Source organism: Quercus lobata, chromosome 2, assembly GCF_001633185.2.
Source record: "Quercus lobata isolate SW786 chromosome 2, ValleyOak3.0 Primary Assembly, whole genome shotgun sequence".
Lineage (NCBI taxonomy): Eukaryota > Viridiplantae > Streptophyta > Magnoliopsida > Fagales > Fagaceae > Quercus > Quercus lobata.
In genome coordinates, this window is record NC_044905.1 from 22,405,204 (window position 1) to 22,430,735 (window position 25,532).

The window sequence follows — 25,532 nt, forward strand, 5'->3', positions numbered from 1 at the left end:
CTGCAGGGCACAAGAAAATGATTGTCAAAATTTGCTGGAGATTTTAAATACATATGAGAGAGCTTCAGGGCAGCAAATAAATCGAGAAAAGACCACTCTCATCTTTAGCAAGTCCACATCCCCAGCTATGCAAGAATCTATAAAGCAAGCTCTAGGAGTTTCGGTGGTCCAACAATATGAGAAGTACTAGGGGTTGCCATCCTTTATTGGAAGGAAGAAAAGGGAGAGTTTTGACAACATAAAGCAAAGGGTGTGGAAAAAGTTGCAAGGATGGGAAGGGAAGTTGCTCTCACAAGCAGGAAGGGAGGTTTTAATCAAGGCGGTTGCTCAAGCGCTTCCTACCTACACGATGTCATGCTTCAAATTGCCAATTGGGTTATGTCATGAAATCGAGGCCCTCATCAAAAAATTCTTTTGGGGCCAAAGGGGAGAAGGCCGAAAGGTCCATTGGATTAAATGGGAAGAGCTTTGTAAACCTAAGTCCCAAGGTGGAATGGGGTTTAAGGATTTATCAATGTTCAATGATGCATTATTGGCGAAACAAATTTGGCGGCTCTTGCATGACAAAACATCTTTGTTCTATAGGGTGTTTAAGTCAAAATTCTTTCCAACAAGTACAATCATGGAGGCAGCCAACCCGAGCTCAGCTTCATATGCATGGTGTAGTATAATAAGAGGTAGAGAAGTCATAAAAAAAGGAGCAATTTGGCGGATAGGGGATGGAAAATTTGTAGACATATGGACAGATAGTTGGTTGCCGAGAAAATACTCTCCCAGGGTATTATCACCTCGGCCTAAGACACTGGTAGGTGCAAAAGTGAGTTCTTTGATAGATGCGGAGCAGAGACAATGGAAAACAGAGGTGCTGGAGAACACCTTGCTCAGTTTTGAAGTGGAGATCATAAGAACAATCCCCCTATGTCGCACTAATCAGCCTGATGTACTCACATGGCCCTATAATCCTAAAGGAGAATATACTGTGAAATCCGGGTATCAACTTCTGCAAAAGGAATTCCAGAATACACAACCTGGACAATCTGATACGTCAAGGTTAAAACCTTTGTGGCAAGCCATTTGGAACCTACCCATGCTGAGCAAAGCGAAGAATTTGGTCTGGAGGGTAACTAAAAATTCCTTGCCTTCTAAGGACAATCTGGTTCGACGGAAGATCATTCAAGATGCAGGCTGTGAAGCATGCCGAGAGCACACTGAAGATGTGAAACATGCTCTCTACAGTTGTCCGAAGCTTGAGGAACTCTGGATAAAAATGCCTCTATGGAACCATGAAAATTTGAGAAGAACCGAGTCTTTTGTCGACCTTATCGGGACTGTCTTTGGAGAAAATAGAGAACCAACACTATTTGCCATGGTGATGTGGGCATTATGGAATCGGAGAAACAATCTTCGACTGGGTAAGAATGCAGAAAAATTGGACCACTTATTGTAGCGAGCCAGGGAAAGGGTGGGTGAATTTCCACAACATAACACGACACGGGGAGCGCCAGGGGGAAGTCCAATAACAAGCTGGCAACCTCCAGGTTCTGGTCAGTACAAGGTGAACATGGATGGGACTCTTTTTGCTGCGGAAAATACAGCTGGTTTGGGTGTGGTCATCAGGGACGAGCATGGGCAGGTAATGGTCTCTCTATCTGAACGCATTCCTCTGCCCTCAACGGTGATAGAAGTGGAAGTGCTGGCAGCTTGACGAGGCATGGAGCTAGCAGTGGAAACGGGTTTCAGAAATATAGTGTTGGAAAGTGATTCTCAGATCCTCATTACAGCACTAAGGGAAGACTCTTACTCTTTAGCAAGTTTTGGCCACTTAGTGAAGGATATTCAGATCATAGCCTCTTATTTATCATCGATTAATTTTACTCATGTTAGAAGGCAATGTAACGGTCTAACTCACTCTTTAGCAAGGCGAGCTAAGAACCTATCTCAATCTAATGTTTGGATGGAAGATGTACCACCATATAGTTCATCTGTTTTACAGGCTGATCTTTTTGGCCTTCTTTAATATAAAGCACTGTTTATTGATTCTCAAAAAAAAAAAATTCTAATCCAAAAGAAATATACACAAACACACGATTTTATGGGGAGAGCTATATATTTCCCGGTTTTTTTTTTTTTTTTGGTTTTAGATTAGGTGGTGAGAGCAATTTGCAAAGTTTACCAAGATTGGGGTGGTGACAAGTTTAAATAGCTTGGGCGTGTAAAGTGCTAGTATCCCAATAGAATAGTTTAGAATGGAATTCTATAATTTACCATTTAACCCAAAATTTTTGGATATCTAATTTGATTTAAAAATATATGTGCATTTTATTAAAGCATGAATTCCACCATTGACATTGCCCATGCGCCAAAAATTTATGATATTTCTAGCTATTAGTAAAATCTCCTAAAACTCAACTTTCTGTATCAATGTATATAAATATAATAAATTATAAAGCAGGTAATTTTATTTTAATAAAAAAATAAAATAGAAAATATTTGAGGATTAAATGTTATTTTGTCATTTTTGTTAAGTCTATTGAAACCTTGATAAGAAATTTTCGTATTAGCTTCTTCCAATATCTCAATGGAGTAAAAGCCATTAATTTGGCATTTGATTTTTTTTAACAACTTTAGCCTCCATTGAATTGGCTTCTTTGTACTAATACCACTGTGATCATGTAAAAAACGTGAAATATTAGCTATGATATTAGCATGTTAAATGCATTTCAAGCAAAATATGGCCACATTGCAATGGATATTTTCATATGCTTAAAGTATATTAAGTATAAAATAAAAATTTTTAAAAATTGAAAATTCAACTACAAACAAAATCTTTTCAAACATTATTCAAATTCACGGTCCACAAAAATTAAGCATAGTTTTGGGCCAACTCAACACATTTTGGGATTAGACGCAAATGTAAAATATATTATTACTTAATATTTTATAAGCGATACATGAATTAGAAAAAATAATCCAACCTTTTTATATAATTTAATACATTAATTGGAATATTTTCATATATTTACAAAACATATTTTAAAACTTTTAATTCTAAAAATATCGAAATAATCTATATCATAATAAATATCATATTTTAGATAGTCACTGTCTCTCTTATGGCAATGTTGGATTTCAATTATTGAACAATGGATTCCAGTAATAAATTCATCTCAAAAACTATTAATTCTAATTTTTAATTTTGATAGAGAGAGAAAGGAAGAGTAAAATTTTTGGGAGATTGAAAAATTTCTCACTCTTAAACTACCAGAAACATAGTAAAATATATTAATAAAATATTTGAACATTCAAAAAAGTATAATATTTTAAGGGAGAATTACACTCCCCTTCCTTAAGGTTTGGAGGAATGACACTCCACCACAAACCTGAAGGAAAAAAACACTCTCCTCATTTGAGATTTGAAGAAATTAACACTACCCAATTTTCTTTATATTAATAATGAAATATCCTAAACTTCGGTAAGAATATTTTTACAAAAGTTTAATCATGGTTAATAAAAAAAAATTACTGATAAATTGAGAATAAAAATGCAAAATTTATCAAGTATCAAAACACTTGCAATGGTAAATCTCTCCATGACCAGTCGAAAAAAGAAAAAGAATAATAATAAACAAAATTCATACTTAATATTTTTTGAATACGTTTGAATTAAAATTTTAAAAAAATTAATTTTAATTATGAAATGGAGGGTAATTGTTGAAAACAAAGGGCAAGTTAGCACACAACATTTTTTAATATTATTAATTTAACAAAATTTGGTAAATTGGATGTCAAAGGGGGGGAATTTTTTTCCCCTTTTAAGTTTTGTGTAGAGTGTCATTTGTCCATCTTCAAGAGAGAGGAGTGTAATTTTCCCATATTTTAAAAAATAAATTTATTTATCAAAATTTTTGGCCTTAATTAAAGATTTTAAACTGCAAGACAGATAGACAATGCATTATATTGGCCAAGAGAAGATGTATTTTAAAAAAATTAAAATAAAACAATTCTAAGTGAAAGCCCTTACTTTTTTATTATAATATTATTTTTATGCAATATTATAAAACAAATAGATATAATATATTATATTTTAGAGGCATTCTTCCATTTAGGAGCCTTAGACTATTATCTAAATGACATAAAATGGTTGAGCCACCCCTAACACACATATTATAGAATAAAAGATAGTTAATGACCTTAACGGTCCAATGGTACTTCTCTAGGCACTTACTAGTTTGAGTCTTAGGGTCTGTCTGGTTGGAAGAATTGAAAAGTGAGAGGAAAAAAAATGGGAAGGTAGTGGAAAAGTTGGTAGATAAAAACGATTTAGTTTTCCCTCCATGTATTTAGTTAAGGGAGTGGAAAAGTGGAGGGATGAAAACTCTCTTGTTTGGTTGAGTTAAAAGTTGGGAGGATAAAAAATGTAGTTTGTATAAATATATTCTCGTGCCCTTAGTACACAAAAAATAAAAATTTTAATAGTTTATAAAAATTATTATTTTTAATTATTACAAAATTACAAAACAAACACAACTAATAAAACACATAGCCTTCCTCAAAAAAAAAAAAAAAAAAATGATAATAATAAAAAGTTGCGTTTAATATGAGGAAAAAAGGAAAAAAAAGAAAGAAAGAAAGAAAAGAAGAAAAGAAAAGAAAAAGAGCCAACCATGGACCATGGTACAGTGAAAAGGCAAAACAAGAAGGAAGGAATAATAATAATAAAAAATAAATAAATAAAGAAAGAGGCAGCACAATAAGCTAATAACATTGTGCGTGTGTGTGTGTGTTTGTTTCTCAAAAAAAGAAAAAAAAAAGCTAATAACATTTACCACATAAAAAAGAAGAAGAAGAAGTAACAGTAATAATCCCGGCAAGGCCAAAACTATCATTCTTGTGGGATGGGAGAAGCCACCGTGGGGCTGGTTGAAGTTGAACTCTAATGGTTCAGCTATAAATAATACCGGCAAGGCAGGTGGAGGAGGCTTATTTCATGATCATGAAGGTAATTGGGTGAAGGGATATGTTAGAGGGATTGGGCACACCAACAGCTTCATGGCTGAACTGTGGGCGTTAAGGGATAGATTAAATATAGCTAGGGAGATGGGTGTGAGCAACCTTATCATTGAGCTAGGCGCGTTGAGCATTGTTTTGCTTATGAACAATGAAGCCGAAAATATTATGATGGAGCCTTTACTCTTTGATTGTAGGAGCCTCTCGAAGCAAATCCCAAACAAGCGCGTGCTTCATGTCTACCGTGAAGCTAATTAATGTGCGGATGCTTTGGCCAAGCTTAGAGCACAATCCGGCTCTCATTTTGTGTTTTTTTGTAACCCACTGCTTGTGGTGGAAAATTTGTTAGCTTTTGATAAAGCTAGCATGTTTTGTAATAGACTTGTTAATTCTTAGTTTAATATTATATCATGGTTTACCAAAAAAAAAAAAAAAACAGTAATAAATAAAGGGGAGGATATATAGAGGGGTAATTTCACATCAAATTCACTCTCTCCTCACTTTTCTCTCTTGTTTTCTTCCCAAATTGGAGAGAAAACTTTTTCTTCTTAAATGGTGGGCTAATGGAGAAAACTCCCCCATCTTCATTTTCTCTTCCCCCAACCAAACACTATTCTCTCTCATTTTCTCTTATATTTTCTCTCCCTCCTATCATTTCACCCCAACCAAACATACCATTAGGGTGGAGAAATTATACAATTCTTATGATAGATCATATCACTTTTTTACCATTTCACTAAAAGACTCTCATTTGTTTAAAATTATTGAGTTAGTAGTTAATTTTTGTTTTAAAACTTTTTTTTTTTTTTTTTAACTTAGCAATTTTAAACCGATGAAAATCTTTTAGTAAAATAGTAAACAAATGAAGTAGTTTACCGTGAGGAGCTTATAATTTTCATTAGAGTGGGGAAGATTTATTAGAAATTTCTAACCAAAAAAAAAAAAAAAAACATAATAGATAGATGATCATTTAAATTTCATTGAAATAATTCAATTGATATATTATCTTACCACTCAAAAAACAAATCATATCTAAAACAACAACCTACAACAACCTCGTGATTGATTGGCATTTTTACATAAAAAATTCACTTATTGATAATGATAACAATTGATTCAACATTTTTTCATAATTTTTTAACAATTATTGATATGATTTGTTGTTGTTGTTTTTTTTTGGATAGGATGATATGATTTGTCGTTATTTATTTATTTTTGTAAATAATTTACTATTATCTAAACAAAAGTGATATTGTTCTAATTACAACAAATCCAGTAAGTGGTTATAACAAAATTGTGAAAAAAAGAGATAATGTTAGCTTTACAAAATTCGAAAAAAAAAAAAAAAGTACTAAAAGATTAGAAAAAACCAAACCTAAAGTATAACGTTAAAATAAAAATTTGGAGCCGACCCAGAAAAGTGTAAGAATTCCCGCTCGGTTTTATTTTGTGTGTTTAAACGCCCGCGTTTCTAGCCTATCGTCTTCATTCAGTATGTCTATCTTTTTTTTTTTTTCTACTTCGATAAAATAAAAACAAACAATCACTAGATTTTCTCACAGGAGAGAGACGAAGAAGATGCTGAGAGAGGTTTCTAGTATTAAGGTTAAGGTCAAGGTTTCATGCTAATGGGTTCCCCTCAATCTGCTGAAACCAAAACCACAACTACCTCAGATTCTCTGTCAGTTCAAGTAATTTCACTTCCTACAACTGGGGTTCTGTCGCCTTAGTAGTAGTAATTGGTTACTTCATGTTTTACATCAATGGAATTTGTGTTGTAGATCTTACTTAACTCTTATGCTTGTTGCATTGTTTTTTTTTTGGTGGGGGGTTTATATATATATATATATATATATATATATTGTTAATGTGGGTTGAAATTACAAGGTTCGACAATGTAGATAGGGTTGATGCTGTTTGCTTAATTTTGCTAGTGGGATACGCATTTGAATTGGGTTTTGGGAAATTTTTCAATGAATTCAGGTTTTATTTTTGATTTTTATGTTTGTTTAGTAATGGGTTATCGATTTGGAATATTGTGAATTATTTCATTTTTGATAAGTATATATGTTGTGCATTATTTTTATTAATTGAGGGATATGTACATTGTAGTTCTACAAACATATGTGTGTTATTACAGCTTGGACTTTTCAAGTTTGTTGTGGTTTATATCTTCTGCAAAGGGGTTCATTTGTTGTTTGCTCGTTTGGGCTAATAAACCGAAAGGACCTGTTTTTGGCTCATTTGATGCGTTTTTCCCATCAAAACTGAGTGAAAAGAGGGCATTTGAATCTTGAAACTTGGTTCTGTTAAGTATGTTAGCACTTGGAACACTTTGATTTAAATAAGTCAAAACAATAATAGAGATACTACTATGGACTTCTTTTTAACTTAATTAACAAAATAGTAGTAATCTATGTGGTCTTAATTATTATTCATCTTTGTTTCTCGCTTCCATATCTTACCAATGGTATGGAGATTTGGTAAATTCACATTTGTAATTTCACTAGTGTTTCTTCTCCTACAAGGATTTATGTCTCATAGTGGCACATTAACTTTTGTTTCTCACATGGAGAACCCTGTTAAACTTGAAAAGGAAAACTAATAAAGAAAGTTCAAATGCTCATGCTACCTCATGGGTTTCAAATGGATGCTAGGAATATTCTTTTTGAATTTTTAATTTTTATGGATGCAACTTAAGGAAGAACATGTCCGTAGTATTGTGGAGTAAATGGGTTTTTTATGTACAATATTATGAACAATGTGTGCCTTATCATTTTTTTTCCCTTTGATTTTAGGAATCCCCTTGTTTGTTTAGCGACCTTTCGCCAATTAAGCCTGTCAAAGCTGTGCAAGTAGCACAAGGGTTTCCTAGATTTAATTCTCCTCCTCTTGTATTCACATCATCACGCATAAGTTCAAACTCTGAAACATTTCTTCTCAAGAGGTCAGAGTTGCCTTCGATCTAAGGCTTTTTTCCCCCAAATTTTATATGAATTCTTTTGTGCATGAATTCTTTTTGCCATTGATTACATGACAATTACAAATCACATCAGGCCTCAGGACCTTTTATCATCAAAAGAAGAAATATCTTGTAATGATGACAAAGAAAAGAAATCTGCTGATGATCCTGGTGAGTCCAAGAAATCTGTGACCCAATTATGCAGGGTGTTTATCACTGATGCTCATAAAGACGCTGAAATTAAGAAATATGCTCAAGCACAACCCTGCAGTTCCTCGGGATGTGTTGATGAATACTTTGCTGATCCTGTGGAGTTGGACACTGTTCATTCTGTGGATTCAGCCAATGCATCTCTGAATCAATCTAGTATATTACCTGAATCATCAGCAACTGGCTTACCTGCCTCAAAGAATACCATTAAATTTGATGATAAACATGACATGGGTAAGGATGCAGGGACAGAAGTAAAGGCACCACTTATTTTATCAAAGCAAGCTCAAGAGGATCTCCATGGAAAGCCAACATTTGATGTGAAGTCACTTAATACTAAGGAACTACAAAGGGACGGTCGATGGCCAACTGATGTATGCCCAACTATTGAGTCTGATTTATCTGTAGACCATGCTTTTCAAGGACAACAATATGAAGATGCATCCTGTCAGGTAACACAAAATTTTGCTTTCTACATTTATTATGAAAAACTAAAAAAGTGACTAGGAGTAGGACCATGTAGTTTGATTAAGATGATTTTTTGATTTTCATGTTTTGTTTCCATTGATCATGAGCTTTTATGTTGCAGAATGCAGGAGGTGGCCAACAGGGTGGTTGTGATTCTACTCCTCAATCACTGTCTAAACCATCACAGATTGTTCAGGTGTGTGAAGACAATGGTGAGAATGTGGCAACAATCCCACATAGACCTGTTGGGAACCTTATCCTGCACAATCCTGAGGTATACAATTTAGCTCATCTCCATTTCCTCTACTAATTTTTGTCCATGTACATCCTTTTATTTATTTATTTCTAATACTATAACTGCTACTTTAGGAGCTATAATACTCTTAAGATGAATATTAGACCAATATTTTTTTTTTGTTTTGGGGGGGTGGGGGGGTGGTGGTGGGGGTGGTTTGTTGGTTTAAAGTTTCAGATAAAGTTCTATGCATATTATAATAGATGGAATGTGTTGTTCATATTACATTGAATACATTTGAGGTTTTTGTTGATCATTGGTGTGCAGTAGTTCCTGATTACTAATTCTTATATTTTTCCCCCTTCCCCTTTTCTTCCTTTTGCCTGAAAGAGGTTTGCTAAAATGTCTATACCTGGCCCCCTTCATTATTGTACTTTGTATATAATGCTGCCCATTAAATAGATACTCATGTATAATAGACGAAAAGTCAACCATAACTTGTGAAGTCTCATCATATGGCTTTGTGATTCTTAAGGTGGATGTAATGCTGAATTTGTTGCATCATGACTTTGGCTATCATGTGTATGGGTTGAACCACCTTCACTAGGTCCTAGCTTGGGAAATAGATGATCTAATCTGAATTTCATGACCTAAAACTTTACCTTATTTTTTGTCTTTTGGGTGACATCTTTATTTATCTTGTCTAAAATCATTGAAGTTTTAAGGCAGCTTACAATGAACAGGTAAGAGTCTTGAGTTCAATCTGTATCATTAGAAATTGAATTAAGTTATGCTTAATAGAAAAAGAGAGGCAGATCATTTATTGAATCAGATATTTTGAACAACCTTTCTTTATGGAAAGGCTCCAGGAGTTACAGGGAAAAGAGTTATAGATTGTGGCAGAAGGTACTGGTTCCTGGATGTTGCATAAGTAGCAATCGGGGGATCTTTGTCATGCTTTAGCCCAGGCAAGAGTCTTGAGTTCAATCTGCATCATTAGAATTTAGAAATTGCAATAAGTTATAATTAATAGAAAAAGGGAGGAAAATAATTTATTGAATCAGATGTTTTGAACAATCTTTCTTTATGGAAAGGCTCTAGGAGTTACAGGGAAAAGAGTTTTAGATTGTGGCAGAAGGGGCTGGTTCCTGAATCTTGCATGAGTAGTAATAGGGGGATCTTTGTCATGCTTTAGCCCCACATGGTAGCCATTTTCAAAACGATGCTTCTGAAGATTTTATGGCACACTCGTGATTACTTTTCCTTTGGGGACATTTCTTGACCACTGTATTATGCAAAAGGAAAATGATATGCAGTGGGCCAACAATAGTCAAATCTCCTTAATGATTTGATTCATTTTTTAATTTTTTGATGCATAATTAATGAAAAGTGCTAGCTGCTGGCTTAATTCATTAAACGTGAACCAAGCATGGCCTTGTGGCTCTACTTGCCTATTAGGATTTTCTTTTTGCAGTATAATAATTGCGAAAGTTAATATGTAGGCCAGTGAAAATCAACGAGGTTTGCGTAGACGTTGCCTTCAGTTTGAAGAGGCTTTATTGAACACTATTGAAAATAGTGCTGGCTCCTTGGATCCTACTAATGAAGTAACCACTTCAAGGTCACCTGCCACTGTTGCAGAATTAAAAAGTTTGGAATCATCTCATGCAGATTTAATTGCGGCTTCTAGTAGGAGACAAGTGATCCAATCTAGGACTAATTTGTATCCTCCACGATATAGTGGAAACTCTCCCTTATCAATTTCCAAGCCATCCAGTATTGGCTTGCATTTGAATAGCATTGTCAATGCTGTGCCGGTAACTTGTGGTGCCACTGCAAGGCTCAAACTTGCAGAGGATTATATGGGAGTACAGGGGATGAAGTCAGCATCTGTCATGAATTTTCATTCATTGGAGAAAATGAAGAGTTGCCCGATTTCATCAAATGTAGTTGAGAAAATTGCATTTATTGCTGAAGATGTGAGGTACAAAACTAAGGCTTCAATAGCTGCAAGTTCTGCCCTTTGTGAGTCTCCCCACACTACAGAACCTTCGAATTTGTTGAAGCCTATAGAGTATGACACAACTCCACATGATAAGAGGAAATTTAACTCTGAAGAAGTTGATAGTAATGAGGAGTACAGCCAAGTAAGCCCCAAAAAGAAAAGGTACATTTTCTTTCTTGTAGTATGGTATTCTATCTCTATTTTGTGACTGTTGAGTTAGCCACTAAATTGTACATTATTTTTCAGAAAGAAAACTTCAAGCACCATTGATGGTGATGGTTGCAAGCGTTGTAACTGTAAGAAGACCAAGTGTTTGAAACTGTAAGTAAATTTGTCTAAGATTTTACACTTGTAAACATGTTTTGTCATATTAAAGATGATTTCTCCCTTGTCAGTTATTGTGATTGCTTTGCTGCTGGAATCTACTGTGCTGAACCATGTGCTTGCCAAGGGTGCTTTAACAAACCTGAATATGAAGATACGGTTCTTGAAATACGTCAACAAATAGAATCCCGTAATCCACTTGCTTTTGCTCCCAAGATTGTACAACATGTCACTGAGTTCAATAATCGGGTATGAAATCTTCAGTTCAAATTTAGTTGTATTCTTACTTAGCAACTTGATTATTGCATTTTCTTTAACATAGGAAGACAGAAATCAAGTGCCCCCATCCTCTGTGAGGCACAAAAGAGGCTGCAACTGCAAAAAGTCAATGTGTCTTAAGAAATATTGCGAGTGCTATCAGGTTCATATTTATATTCTTTAAAACTACATAATCATCAGGCTTGTAACTATTTTTGTTTTCCAATCACTCTAGTTTAACTTTCTTTCTCTTCATTTTCATTAGGCTAATGTAGGATGCTCCAGTGGATGTCGGTGCGATGGATGTAAAAATGTCTATGGCAAAAAGGAAGGTAGGAACATATCCTACGAGCTTCTGTTTCTCAACTCCTTATAATATTGTCATTAATACAATCAATTTTTCCTTATTATGCATCAGAATATAAGAGAACGAAATATAGGAGGGTTCTATTCATATGTTAAACAACCGCTCATGTTAAGTATATTATAAAGTAGCAATCAAAGATTAATTTTATAGGCCTTAATGACTATTTACGATCATTCTTTGTTAAAAATTTATTATTTACTGAACCTTAGAAGATTGGTTTGCCCTAGGGAAGTGTTCAAAGTTTTAGTATTTTGTTTGAGGATTATGAAGTGATTCCTGGAATACCACAGCTGACATGTTTTTAATACTCAAGAAAAGGGTGAAAAATCAGTTGCTGTAATTTTGGTTAAAATAATTCATTGTTGCTGGCTTTTCAGAATATGGTGCTACTGAGCTTGGTGTGACAAAAGAAATGGTTAGGGAGAGAGCTGGTGAGGAAAAATTTGAAGGCATATTTAATGAGAAGCTAGAAATGGTGGCAACCGAGGAAGATTTCTTACAGGCTGAGTTGTATGATCAGCACTTCACTCCATTGACACCATCATTTCAGTACTCAAGGTAAGATCCTTTGATGATGACATCTAACTTTTTCTCAGCAAGAAATATAAAGGAATATCTCATTTATTCTGAAAATAATTCAAATCATTACTTTAAACTGAACTTATTTGCTAATTGCTATTTTTTCCTTCCCCTTGCATAAAAAATCTAGTAATGGAATGGCTGAACCAAAATCCCAACTTCTTTCTAGAAGATACCTCCAATCACCGGAATCTGATCTTACCATCTTGTCATCTTGCGCGGATAAACCAAAAGCTCCTGAAACTTTGAATAGCAGTGACATGCTTCTGCAAAGTAAAGAATCACTGAATGTAGGTTCTTATGATTGGCAACTAGACTACAATAACGTGGAGGTAATGGACCAATTCTCACCAAAAGGTGATGCAGTTTCAAATATATGCCATCTAACTCCACTATCAGATCAACCCTTGACAGCCATGGCTTCTTCAACTTCATCCAAAATGAGAGAGTGGAAGAACATTTCACCAGTTCAACTTTCTCCTGGAACTGGCTATGTCTCATCTAGTGGTTCCCTTTGTTGGCGTAGTTCACCAATTACTCCGATGAGTAGGTTTGGTGGGACCAAATCGCTTCAGGGCCTTAACCCTAACAGTGGGTTTTGTGACATTCTGGAAGATGACACTCCTGAGATATTGAAGGATTGTGCTACACCACGTAACTCTGTTAAAATAAGTTGCCCAAATTGGAAGCGAGTTTCTCCTCCCAAGAGGCATTCGCGTGAGCTAGGGTCAAGCTCTTCAGGGGACTTGAAAAGTGGCCGCAAATTCATATTGCAGGGTGTCCCTTCTTTCCCACCTCTAACCCCTTACGTTGATTCCAAAGGCAGTACCAATCAGAAAGCTAGCAATATTGAAGATAATAATAGCAGATAATGATGGGCAAATCTTGTGAATTAGGTGAGTCATCCTTTTTCAATTGCCATTTCTATATGGTATTTATATCATACTACTAATCTGTATGCCAATCTTTAATCCTTTTTTATTTAAGAAAAATATCTTGAACCCTTTTTTGCTTCACTGCAATTTCCTAGGTCTTGTGGCAAAAGACATTCTGTATGTGCACAGAAGAACTATGCTGAAAGTCCTATGGGTTGAAAATCTGTAAGGTTTGGATTTAGATGCTTATTGACCCTATGTATTTTCTCATATGTATCAATGTATGATTGTGAGTCTTTTCTCACTGTGGTTACAGGTATGCAAGCGGGCAGATGTTTCGAGAATTAATGCGCAAAAGAGGAAGTCATTGCTACTGCACCATCGTCTGCACTCATATTTCTCTCGTTTTCATAATCATATTTCTAATTGTTCGCATTTATTTATAATTGAATGTTTCCATTGTTCAATTGGATTTGATTCCTCGAGGTTAGAGGAAGAACTAATGAAGGTTGCCCCATATTCACAACTGGGCAAAAATAAAAATTTTCCCCTTTTCTGAACACAGTTTAATGCATTTATTTGTATATTTTACAGCCTGATGTGGGTTCCTGACTTCTTCTGGTTCCTTATATTCTGATATGGTGCTAGAGCTATGCTTGGTAGCTGTGAACTGTCCCAGATATTTGCACGCATAAGCATTTCTGCTCACTGATTTGCACGTTAGATCTTTGCTCAAGCTTAAGCTGAATTTATTTTGTTCCGTGTTTCTTTTCTTCTTTTTACTCCCTCCATCTTCTGCCTTTTGCCTTGTTATAATTCTTATAGCTGCTCATTTATATAAGTTGATGCCTATCCTGAATAATCCAAAATCTTTGGTGGTTAGATTGAATTTACTTAGAATAAATACTTCAAAACTTTCTCTGCAACATTATTTATTTGGAAGTTTAGATTTTGATGAGCACAGAGGCTGGATCTTGGTGTGATGATGGCAAGTGCCTTTTGTCCAAAGTGATAAGTCTTGGGGTTTGAGTTTAGGGTTCAACTTCTCCAAAATTGGGTAAGGTTGCCTATAAACTACCTCTCCCAAATCCCATAGAAGTGAGAGCTGTGTACCTGGATATGATTCTTTAGATTTGAGCAAAGCATGGCCTAAAGTTTCATTATTTTGATTTAGTGTATCAGTTTATTTGTTATCAACTGAGGCTTGTTCATCTATTTCTATCTGCTCCATACTTTCATATTCCTCTCCTATGTATTCATCTCAAGAAAAAAGAAAGGGCTAAAATACTGTGTTGGCTCCTAAAGTTTATCAAGTGAGCCATTTTAGTCCTTAAAGTTTCAAATTAGCCTTTTTTTTTTAAGTTAATAAAAAACGAGCCATGTTCCTTAAGTTAACTGTTGCTAGTCTTCTTGCATATGTGTTTAAAGGAGCAATGATATAGTTTTTTTTTTTCGTGTGACATGGTAACATTTTTAATATTAGAAAAAGATAAAGCTTCAGACAACATTTTCACAGTAAAAGAGTGCTGTTTGTAGAAGGCTCAGATGATAGTCAGTAATAGATTAGCACTTGGTAATTTAAAAAACGTTCACATTAATATTCCCACGTCAGAAAACCATGATCCAACAAAGATACAAACCCAAGCCCATTAGAAGAGGGTTTTCCCAATTCAAAACCAAATCAATTCAATCTGCACCCTAAGACACAAACCCAAGCCCATTAGAAATGGGTTTTCCCAATTCAAAACCAAATCAAATCAACTACTAGTGTTCTAAGTGACCTATTTGAGTGTATAATTGTTATCGTTAATGTTGCCAGAAAGGAAATACAGAAAACAGAGATAAAGTCACATAACTTAAGTGGAAAAATTCAACTATGGAAACGGTGAAGAGGAAGACTCTTGAACTTTGTATGATAGTTGACTTAAGATGAAACTAATTTTTTGTTTGGAATCAAGATCCACTGCCCTGGTCCTGGTACTATCAAGGAGAACCTTTGAACTGTTTATAGTAGATGAAACGGATTAGTTTAACCCTTTTAACATGGCGTTTTCATGAAATTTAAGGTATTATTCAATAAAGCATTGTCTTGTGCATTGAACTTAACATGTGAGGAGGTTATTTCGTGCTTTCTTCTTCTTCTTCTTCTTTTTTTTTTTTTTTGGTTGTTGTTATTGATTAATGTGCTTCCAAATGTAATATTAACAGAATGCCAAAATACATTACTTTTGTCATTTGAAAATTTTCAAGCAGTAACTATACTTTTTCCTACTATTTCCAAGTGGATCACTATTCACTAATTTTAGTTTCCTTCTGGTAGATCTTAAAAATGTTAGTGGTCTAATAATTGTTAAATATAGGCAAAAATAACAATATGGCCTTCACATTTGAGTTTACTGTCAATGTGGTCCTTATGTTTTATTGTTTTTATAGTAGACAATTTGGTCTTTATTATTTTCAATTTGCAATTAATTTAGTTCATATGGTCAACTCATTAATTGAAATTGACTGCAAATTAAAAATAACATGAACCAAATTTTTTAAAAGGTAAAAAAGTCATAAATTTTTAAAATTTATATATAATAATAATAATTTTTTCTTGGTTAGGGTGGTCCTGTGACCGCCTTAACTTCAATGTGGAGTCACCATTGCCCGCAATAGAATATTCGATTTTCATCGACGAAAGAACACCAGGTTCCTAAATAAGTTGGGTTCAAGTTTATAGACGAAATTTTTTATCTAAACTTGAAGGGCTAATATTGTCCAAATTAATTGCACAAAACCTTATTAGGCGGACTGGGGTCAATGATCCTTGCACTTTTGAATTTTGATAACTAATGAATGACCAAACCCTTAAAAAACAGTCATTTTTAACTTAAAAAAAATCGTAAAATAATTTGCAATTATGATAGTGAGTGTATAATATATAAAAAAAGAGAGACTCAAATTTACATATTTTTATCGCTAAATTACCTACACTAGTCTATCTATACATGTGTATATATTTAAATTCTTGTTACAGTAATAGTGTAAATATATATGGTTATTGTAATTTTGTATTTTATTATTTTAATATTTTTTCTCTCACTTTTGTCATTAGATTCTCTCTCTTCCTTTGATTCTCATCTTAAATCTAGATCCCAAACCCATCAAACCCATATACAAATCCGTATAAATCATCAAACCCATATTGCAGAGACGAAAAAAAAGTAGTAGTTGTGGTGGAGAAATCGACCCAATATCATCGCCCATCCAACCACCACCATGACAATTGACAACCCATTACAAGTTATAACACTTGATAATTCAAATACAATATTGACCCAAAATCAATGAAAAATCAGACCAAAATCAACTTAAAATCATCCCAAAACTCAATTTGAAGGAAAACCTAAACTTCGTATAGACCGGTTGGAGGTGTCACCACCATCACCAATGAATATGGTCACGCCATTGTGTGTGTGTTTGTTTGGGATGAGAGAGAGGTGAGAGGAGAGAGCTTAAAGGAGAGAGAGCTTTTTATTTTTATTTTTAAAATTTTTTAAATATATAACTAAGAGAGAGAGAGAGAGAGAGTAAATGAATATAATAATTAAAAGAATAAACAATGATTATTTAAGTAAAATAGGGTGTAAAATAGATAAACTGTTATGTTTTTTAAAAGTGATTGTGTAAAATAGAAAAAAACATGTTTTTATGCTAAAATAGATAAAAAAATTTGTATGAGCTGATGTGAGTACTCTTAGAAATTTAATAAAGGTCTAAAAGAAAAATTCAAGTATCACAACTTTTGTGCCACAATTTTAACACAATTTTGATGTGGCAGATTGAGTGGTAGAGAAAAAGTTATTGATCTATATAAAAGTGACAAACAGCCAATCACATCTGCTATATAAGATAGTTGATAAGAATTTGTTTGTGAACAACAGAGCTCGATACAAAACATGCTAAGCATAGGCTTGTTTATAGCTTGATATATTTTTACTAAATAAACTCATTATTATGACATTACACATATGTTTTGGAATGTTAATTTATAGCTTGTTTATTCATATATGTTTTGGAATGTTAATATATTTAGATTTGTAAAGATTAATATAGTTGCACGAATGACAAATGTGGATGTAAAAATTGTATTTTGAACAATTATTTAAGCTATAGACAATGAATGATGAATGGATGAATTTAATTATTATTATTATTATTTTTTGAACAATTGCACAAATGACAAATGAGCATATTATTATTATTTTTTGTTTACTTGATTTTTGGTGATATAAGAATTTGATGATGCAATTTTTTTGAATCCCAAGCTAAACTGCTTGACTTGAGCTCGAGTTTGAGCTTGATATTAAGCTCGAGCTTGGCTTGACTAGACTAATTAATCAAGCCAAGCCAAGCCGAGCTCAAGCTTTTGGGCATTCTCACGAGCTCGAGTTTAAACATTGTTTTTAGGCTTGTTTCAAGCTCGAGCCAAATATGAGCATTTGATTTTTATTGATGAGCCAAGCTCAAACATGCACTACTCAACAAAGCTTGGCTCATTTATCGTCCTAAGTGGGAGGGACTTTGTACTGTATGCTTGGTTGACAGCTTGATCCCTAATAATGTAGGTGTTGAATTTTCGCATGAAAGAAAATCTTTATTTATTACAATTTATTTTTATAAACAGCAACAAAGAAATCAGGCATCGGCAATAGATTCTTCCGTCTCCAATAAATAACAACCGACCCTTTCATTTTCTTATAGTCACCCACTCTAGCTTTTGTTTAACTAATCCTTTTAGTTTACCATGACCATGGATGCTTCCTTAAGATTAACAACTTTTTCCCAAACACTAATCCTTTTCCTTGGGTTGCTCACTATAGCAACTGTTGATCCTAAGTTCTGCAGTGGAGAGTCTGGTGATGGAGACTATTGTCAATGGGTGGGAGTTGTTTGCCACAACATTACTGGCCATGTCCAAGAACTACATGTCAGAAGCTTTCCTCCAACTGCGGATGAAGAATATTATTATTACCAAAATAAATTTCAATATCAAGCTTATAGGAGGCCAGTGTTCAGTGGTAAGATAAATCCTTCTCTACTTGATTTGAAGCACTTGATTTACTTTGACCTGGGTTACAATGATTTCGGTGGTATTCAAATTCCCAAATTCCTTGGTTCAATGGGGAGCTTAAGATATCTTAATCTCTTTGTTATGGGATTTGGGGGAGCAATACCTCACCAACTTGGAAATCTATCAAATTTGTACTATCTCAATCTTAGAGATGATGAATATTCTTCTAGTTTATATGTCATGAATCTTCAATGGCTCCCTGGTCTTATCTTTTACTACAACACCTCGATATGAGTTATATAAACTTTAGCAAAGCCTCGAATTGGTTACGGGAGACAAACAAACTCCCTTCATTGTTAGAGTTGCGGTTGTCTGGTTGCCAACTTTCTGGTTTCATCCCACCTACACCCACTATTAATTTTTCATCTCTCTCCATCCTTGATTTTTTTGAAAATTACTATGCTCCATTCCAATATGGGTCTTGGTCTTTATAATCTGGTTTCTCTGGATTTGTTTTTCAATTCATTTCAAGGTCCAATCCCTATTGATCTCTAGAACATGACTTCTCTTTGACACCTCGATTTATCTTTCAATAATTTCAACTCTTCAATTGCCATTTGGTTGTATGGTTTTAGTCGTCTTGAGTTCCTCAATATCAAATATATTGATTTGTGGGGTACAATCTGTAGTGCCATTGGAAATCTAACATCTGCCATTAGTATTGACTTGTCAAACAATAAACTTGGAGGAAAGGTGCCAAGATCATTGGGTAATCTTTGTAACTTAAGGGAAATCAAATTGTCATCCAACAATTGGAATCAAGAAATATCTGAAATTTTAGAAAGTCTATTAGGATGTGTTTTGTATGGACTAGAGGTCTTAGAATTGTCTAGTGCTAATCTTTCTGGTCATTTGACTAAAAATCTTGGGCAATTTCAAAATCTGGCTCTACTTTCTTTGGGATTTAATTCAATCTCTGGCCCAATTCCAATTTCTGTGGGAAATATTACATCTTTGAGATTCTTGGATCTTTTTGATAATCAAATTAATGGAACTCTCCCTCAAAGTTTTGGGCAGCTCTCCAAATTAGAGAGTATTGAAATTGCTTCAAATATGATGGAGGGTGTAGTATCTGAAGTGCATTTTGCCAATTTAATGAGATTAACAACACTTGCAGCTTATTCAAATCAACTAACTTTTAAAGTAAGTCACAAATGGGTTCCTCCTTTTCAACTTAATTATTTAAATTTGGCATCATGGAATTTAGGGAAATTTCCCTTGTGGCTTTGTTCGCAAAAGCATCTTTTCTATTTGGACATATCCAACACAGGGATTTCAGATACAATTCCTCCTGCGTTTTGAAACTTGCCCTTTCAATTTGAATATCTAAATTTCTCTCACAACCAAATTTGTGGAGAGATTCCAAATATTGTGGTGAATTCGTCCTTTCCTTCAAGGATTGATATGAGATCAAATCACTTCAAAGGTTCAATACCTTTTCTATCCTCAACTGTGGGGTTGCTAGATCTTTTTACGAATTTATTTTTTGGATTTATTTCTCACTTTTTGTGTTACAAGATGAATGAGCCCAAAAATATGGAATATCTCAATCTTGGTAGCAATCTCTTATCAAGGAAAATAATTGATTTTTGGATGATTTGGCAATGTTTAAAGTTCCTAAATTTGGGGGACAATAATTTCACTGATAGTGTTCCAACAACCATTGGTTCTTTGAGTCTTCTATAGTCGTTGCACCTATACCACAACAAATTATCTAGAAAATTACCATCATCTTTGAAAAATTGTGAAATGTTGGTAATTGTGGATATTGGTGAAAATGAGTTTGTGGGAAACATACCTTCATGGATAGGACACAAACTTTCAAGATTGATGATTCTCAGTTTTCGCTCAAATCATTTCCATGGTCACATACCAAAAGAACTTTGTGCTCTAACTTCACTCCAAATCTTGGACATTTCACATAATAAGCTATTTGGAAGCATGCCTAGATCTAGATGTGTGTGAGAGTACTTTTTTGGACAGTGTCCAAGCCCAAGTTGAAGCAAGGACCCTAGGCCTTTTAGTTGTTGTTTAAAGGGACTGGGCTTGGTTCACCGCAGCTAAATGGGTTGTTTTACAAACCAAGTGGTGCACAGAGCAAGAATCCTACAATATGTACGTACTAGCAAGCAAGAATATATATATGTATTGAACAGCAAGAAACAGTAAAGGAACAATGTAATAAAGAGAGAGACAAAACAATTGTTAAGGATTCTTAAAACACTGTGAAATATTTCATTACTTTTCTTAGTTATAAATTACAATGTGCTCACTAAGACGTGTCACAAGGTCCAAATAAGCTCAAAAATTACAGACTTAGATGGCTATCTAAGCCTTTAAGACTTGCAAAGTTTGAATCCAAGTTTATTCTATAGTGGTTGTTTTGGGATATTGGGCAATATTTTTCTTTCTTTTACTACTTTTTTTGAGTTTTTGATAGAGTTTTCTCAATGATTCTATTATGATTCACTATTACTCAATGTCCCTTCCATGTTGGCTATTTCCCCCTTTTATAGTGTCATTCTAGGGTTCCGGGGTATCACTGATTCCCCCCCTCTGTTCCCCTAGGTACTAGAGCCTATGTCGTGCTAGCCACTTCGGTGGTTGGTCATTTCCTTATCTTCTCATAATTTTCTTCTTTTGATGCCTTTTCCCCAAAATTTTCTTGCTGACTTTCCTTTCTGGGATGTCCCTAAAGAGCTGATTTCTAATCTCTTTTCCTTCAAGGCTTCTACACCTCATATTTTCAAATTCAGCTTTTTTGGCTACCTTTCCTTTTGTCATTTTTCCCGAGTGAGCTGATTCTATCTTTGCCAAGTTGAAAGTTTTCCTAACTACTTCCCTTCGTGGGTCTTCTTTCTGGGTTCCCTGAGGTACCAACCTTTTGTTCATGAATTGTTAGTCCTAAGCTCTCTGATTCCTTTCTGCATCATTGGGTGGTTGATAAAGATGTATTTGTTCTTCGTTACTTGTGTTTTCTGGGCACTTCTTTTGAGCTGTCTTAATCTCATCCTAACTTTGCTGCATGTCCCAAGGGCCCCGGGCTTCTAGCAGTCCCTAGGTATCCCGGCACAGTTCTTATCACTAGACTCCCTTTTGATTTTCCGATTTTGACGGGCTGGGCTTCTTCCTTTCTTTCCTTCGTTTTTCTAAGGCCTATCCCTTCATGGGTTCTGGGCTTTAAATCTTTTTCAATGGACTTGGGCCTACCATCCTTTTCTCTTGTGATGAGCTCAACCTTTTTACATGAGGTTTACCCACTATGCTATTTTGGGCCTTGGTGTTATAACTTTTTTAGACCTTAACAATGTGATAGTAATTTTAATGCCATGGCCATAAAAACAGTTCAAATCCTAACATAAATTTTATGAACTTTTTGGGGCCATATGATATGTTTGAGAGTGCATTGGTTGTGATGAAAGGAAGAGTTCCCTCAAGAGTTGATTAGCCTTCAACAACTAGAATCATTGAATTTATCATTTAATATCTTGACTGGAAGGATTCCTGAGAGTATAGGTGTTATGGGGTCATTGAAATCTATTGATTTTTCTGTAAATCAACTTTCAGGACAAATTCCTCAAAGTATATTAAGTTTGACATTTTGAAGTCACTTAAACTTGTCATACAACAATTTAATTGGGAAAATCCCTACAAGCACTTAGCTACAAAGCTCCAATGCTTCTAGTTTTATTGGAAACCAACTTTGTGGTCCTCCGCTTAGTGATAACTAGTGTGTAGCCTCTTGCATATGCATGGGTACAATTAAAAAAATCATAATTATATGGTTCAAATTATACATTATTTTAGAAGATGTTCAAATTATGCCCAATACTAACTTGTAACCTCGTGCATATGCATGGATACACTTAAAAGATATATAATAAGATGCATAATATAATTCTTATATATATAATTTAAATACTATTGATAGTCATTTTTATATTTTGTTAACTCTTTAAAAAAATTTGTAAGGATATTATTAGGTATAAAATGTAAATTGTCTATTTTTTTTTAAAATTATTGTGAAGAACTTTTTTTTTTTTACGATTCATTTATTTTAGACTCTTTGGTTTTTGTACTTAATAACTCACTTGGATGACCACTGCGCACCCTTGGTGCGGTGGTTACTCCACAAGTATAAATGCTTATGGGGTGTGAGAGGTAAGGGCCGGGGTTCAAGTCTCTAGGAGGGAGCTTCACACACATATACACTTAGATTAGGCTAGAATAGAAATTCTATCTTGTAAAAAAAAAAAAAAAAAAAAAAAAAAAAAAAAAACTCGCTTGGATGAATATTTATGATGTGGCCTCACATTTGTTTCTAAAATTAAGAAACAAAATTCTTTAAGAATAAATAATTTAGGACACATGGCACAAAATTAGAATTCTAATTTGGAATTCTAATTTGAGTTTCTCTCAACTTCATCTATTATTATATATATAGATTAGCTTACACTTTTTTTAGACTATACATTTCTAAAATATGTAATGGTTTCTCATTATATATATATATATATATATATATGATTTAGAATTTAATTGGTTTTAAACTCTTTGGTTTTTGCACCCAATAATTTACTAGCCACAAAAAATAAAAATTTAGATGTACATGTGGCAGAAAATTGGACTCTAATTGAAATCCAATTTAGAGTTTAATTAAATTTGGACTCTTCAATTTTTACACTTAATAATTCACTTGGCACAAAATTAAAAATTAAACGGGACACTTGGTGCAAAATTAAGAATCCAATTAAAATCTAATTGGATTTTTCCTAAACTTTTGCTATATATATATATATATATATATATAAAGAATGGCTTGAAAAAAAGATAATGAAAGAAAAGAAAATAAAAGAAAAAGAGCGCCATATGATGTAAAGGTTAATAAAAAGAGTCTGAATTTGAGAGGGACCATGTGTAAAAGCCTAGTTTTACACCATTAATAAAATACTGACACATCATATTTTTTTAAATAAAAGAATAAGCACAAAATACACTCAATCACACTCCTAATAAAAAGTCATTCACCCAAATATTTAAAATAAAAATATAAAATATAAAAAAAATGACACCACCATTTGAAAGTTAAAACCCCAACCAAACTTCTTCTCCAACATGCTGCCAGAAATGCCTCTGATGAACAGAAAAGTGCCGTTTGTTAGAAATATATTATATATGGAGTGAATAAGAAATTGACTTCTAATGTGTTCACTTGAACATTATATTGAAGTGATGAGAATCCTTAAGTTCTACATAGGAAATGATAGAGAATATGAGTTTTGGGTTGGGCTTTAGGCATGTGTGGACTGGGCCCTCTTGTCCAATTAATAATAATTTTTTATTATTTTATTTTTTGAGTTAGTAAGTCTATATACAACAGTTATTTCTGAATCAGTGTGTTTGTTCAGTAACATATATATGCATAGTACCTCATTCATAAAAAAAAAAAAAAAAACTCTTCTAGAAAAAGAATATTTTTTGTGCATTCATTTGAGTCAAAGAGAGAGAAAAAGACACAGAGTAGTTCGCAGAACACGGACCTTGTGTGCTTCTTTTTTGTGCTATAGATCATTTTATCTTGGGAGGCAGATGTTGGTAAGTCTCAAAGTACCACAAATTGTGTAAGGGGCAAAATATGCTTTAAGGAGATCATGTCAAACACTAGACTTGGTCTGAATCATTCATCTTTCACGCATTTGGTCTGTGAGTTCTTAATTATTTGCAGATTATATATATATATATATTGTTATATATATAGGTATATACAAGGATAGATTGTAATAATAATATTTGAGTTTGGAGAATATGGTTTTATAAAGTGAAAATTCAAGTTTTGGAATTTTCCAAGTGAAAATTCAAAAATTTAAATTTTCTGGAATTTTCTGGTGACTGTTCAGAAAGGTTGAAGAAATTTCAATCTTTGTTAACCATTTTATGAAAAAATAACTAACTCTCCGTATGTGCCTTTTCATGAAAAGACATCATGAAACATACGTGCCTTTTCATGAAATATAACCCTATGGGTATAAATAGAGGCTTATGTTCACTTGAAAAGAAATACAAGAAATCCTGTGGTCATTCTTCAAAATTGCTTTATGTAGAGCTCAACATCTTGGTTGTATCCTGGGGACAAATTTACAATAACCCTTTACCAACAAAAGTATGGGGGGCAAATATTGTCTAAGGAAAACGATATAGTGCCTCCAAGTTATCTATTTTCTGTTTGTCTTTTGTGTTAGCCTTATTCTTCCATTATTATTTTGTATAATATTCCCAACATATATTATTTATTTATTGTTTTTGTCTATCACATCTATTTGTGTTATTACTTGTATTTAGATATGTGTTAGTTTTTTTTTGTTAATCACAAGAGTAAATTGTTGAAATATATCTAACCATCTTAAAGCAAATTTCGTTTTTCTTAATTTATTTTTGTGATGATTGTCAAAGCAATTTCTTGCGTGGTTATATTGTTTATTTTATTTTTGATGAGAAATACGGAATTTTTATTAATAAGAAGATAAGAACAAAGCATCATGAAACACTTGCAATTCAATGAATGGCGGACATTCCTCCGTCCATGTTACAAATAAATCAATATCTTTTGCATATGCAGCTAAAGCATGCGTGGGAAAGTTGTCTCCTGACGTGTGAAACTTCAAAATAACGAAACTCCTGTAGCTTAAAATGGGTCCCAGCGACAAGGCTAGCAATAGAAATCTGGGCATTCGCGGGGTCCTCAAGAGCGTGAGAAACAATGCTTGAGTCTGTTCAAAAATTACGTCTCTGACTCCCATGCGAAGAGAGTAGCCTCATCCAACGCCTTTGCTTCTGCTTCTAAGGGTCCGTGTGGGAGGGGAAGACGTTTACTTAGTGCAGCAACCACTGAACCTTCATGGTCACGGATGTTTATTTTACTGTTGCGTGTATCGGTGTAATTCTTGAGCAACACTGTTTAATCTTGAGTCCGACGCAACTGTTGCGTTTTCTGGTTTTGAAAACGTGGCTGTGGGTTTTTATCAACCGCTGTGTTACATTGTTAATTCGTTGTTTTTGATAATGGTTCTACGTACGGTTTCTGTTGCTTGTATTTGGTTCTCTCTTTACTGGTGTTAATAGTTTC

The 25,532-nt window shown here is 33.9% G+C and overlaps 2 protein-coding genes across 4 annotated transcripts; both read left to right on the forward strand.

Annotated features, from left to right (window-relative positions):
• The first annotated feature begins 1,561 nt into the window (after positions 1-1,561).
• On the forward strand, positions 1,562-5,265 carry LOC115961271. Its single transcript, XM_031080278.1, has 2 exons — positions 1,562-1,633; positions 4,906-5,265. The coding sequence occupies exons 1-2, from the start codon at positions 1,562-1,564 to the stop codon at positions 5,263-5,265; spliced, it is 432 nt and encodes a 143-aa protein (XP_030936138.1).
• A 1,077-nt stretch (positions 5,266-6,342) lies between these two features.
• On the forward strand, positions 6,343-13,854 carry LOC115974985. Of its 3 annotated transcripts, none has more exons than XM_031095588.1 (14): positions 6,343-6,429; positions 6,570-6,698; positions 7,806-7,954; positions 8,064-8,631; positions 8,769-8,921; positions 10,385-11,049; positions 11,134-11,208; positions 11,283-11,460; positions 11,534-11,632; positions 11,735-11,801; positions 12,214-12,394; positions 12,546-13,311; positions 13,446-13,520; positions 13,607-13,854. In XM_031095588.1, the coding sequence occupies exons 2-12, from the start codon at positions 6,630-6,632 to the stop codon at positions 13,285-13,287; spliced, it is 2,946 nt and encodes a 981-aa protein (XP_030951448.1). In that variant the 5' UTR covers positions 6,343-6,429; positions 6,570-6,629; the 3' UTR covers positions 13,288-13,311; positions 13,446-13,520; positions 13,607-13,854. The 3 variants fall into 3 exon arrangements, with proteins under 3 accessions (XP_030951448.1, XP_030951447.1, XP_030951449.1); XM_031095587.1 differs by having other exon boundaries at positions 6,412-6,499; XM_031095589.1 differs by lacking the exon at positions 6,343-6,429 and having other exon boundaries at positions 6,483-6,698; positions 13,446-13,515.
• The last annotated feature ends 11,678 nt before the right edge of the window (positions 13,855-25,532 follow it).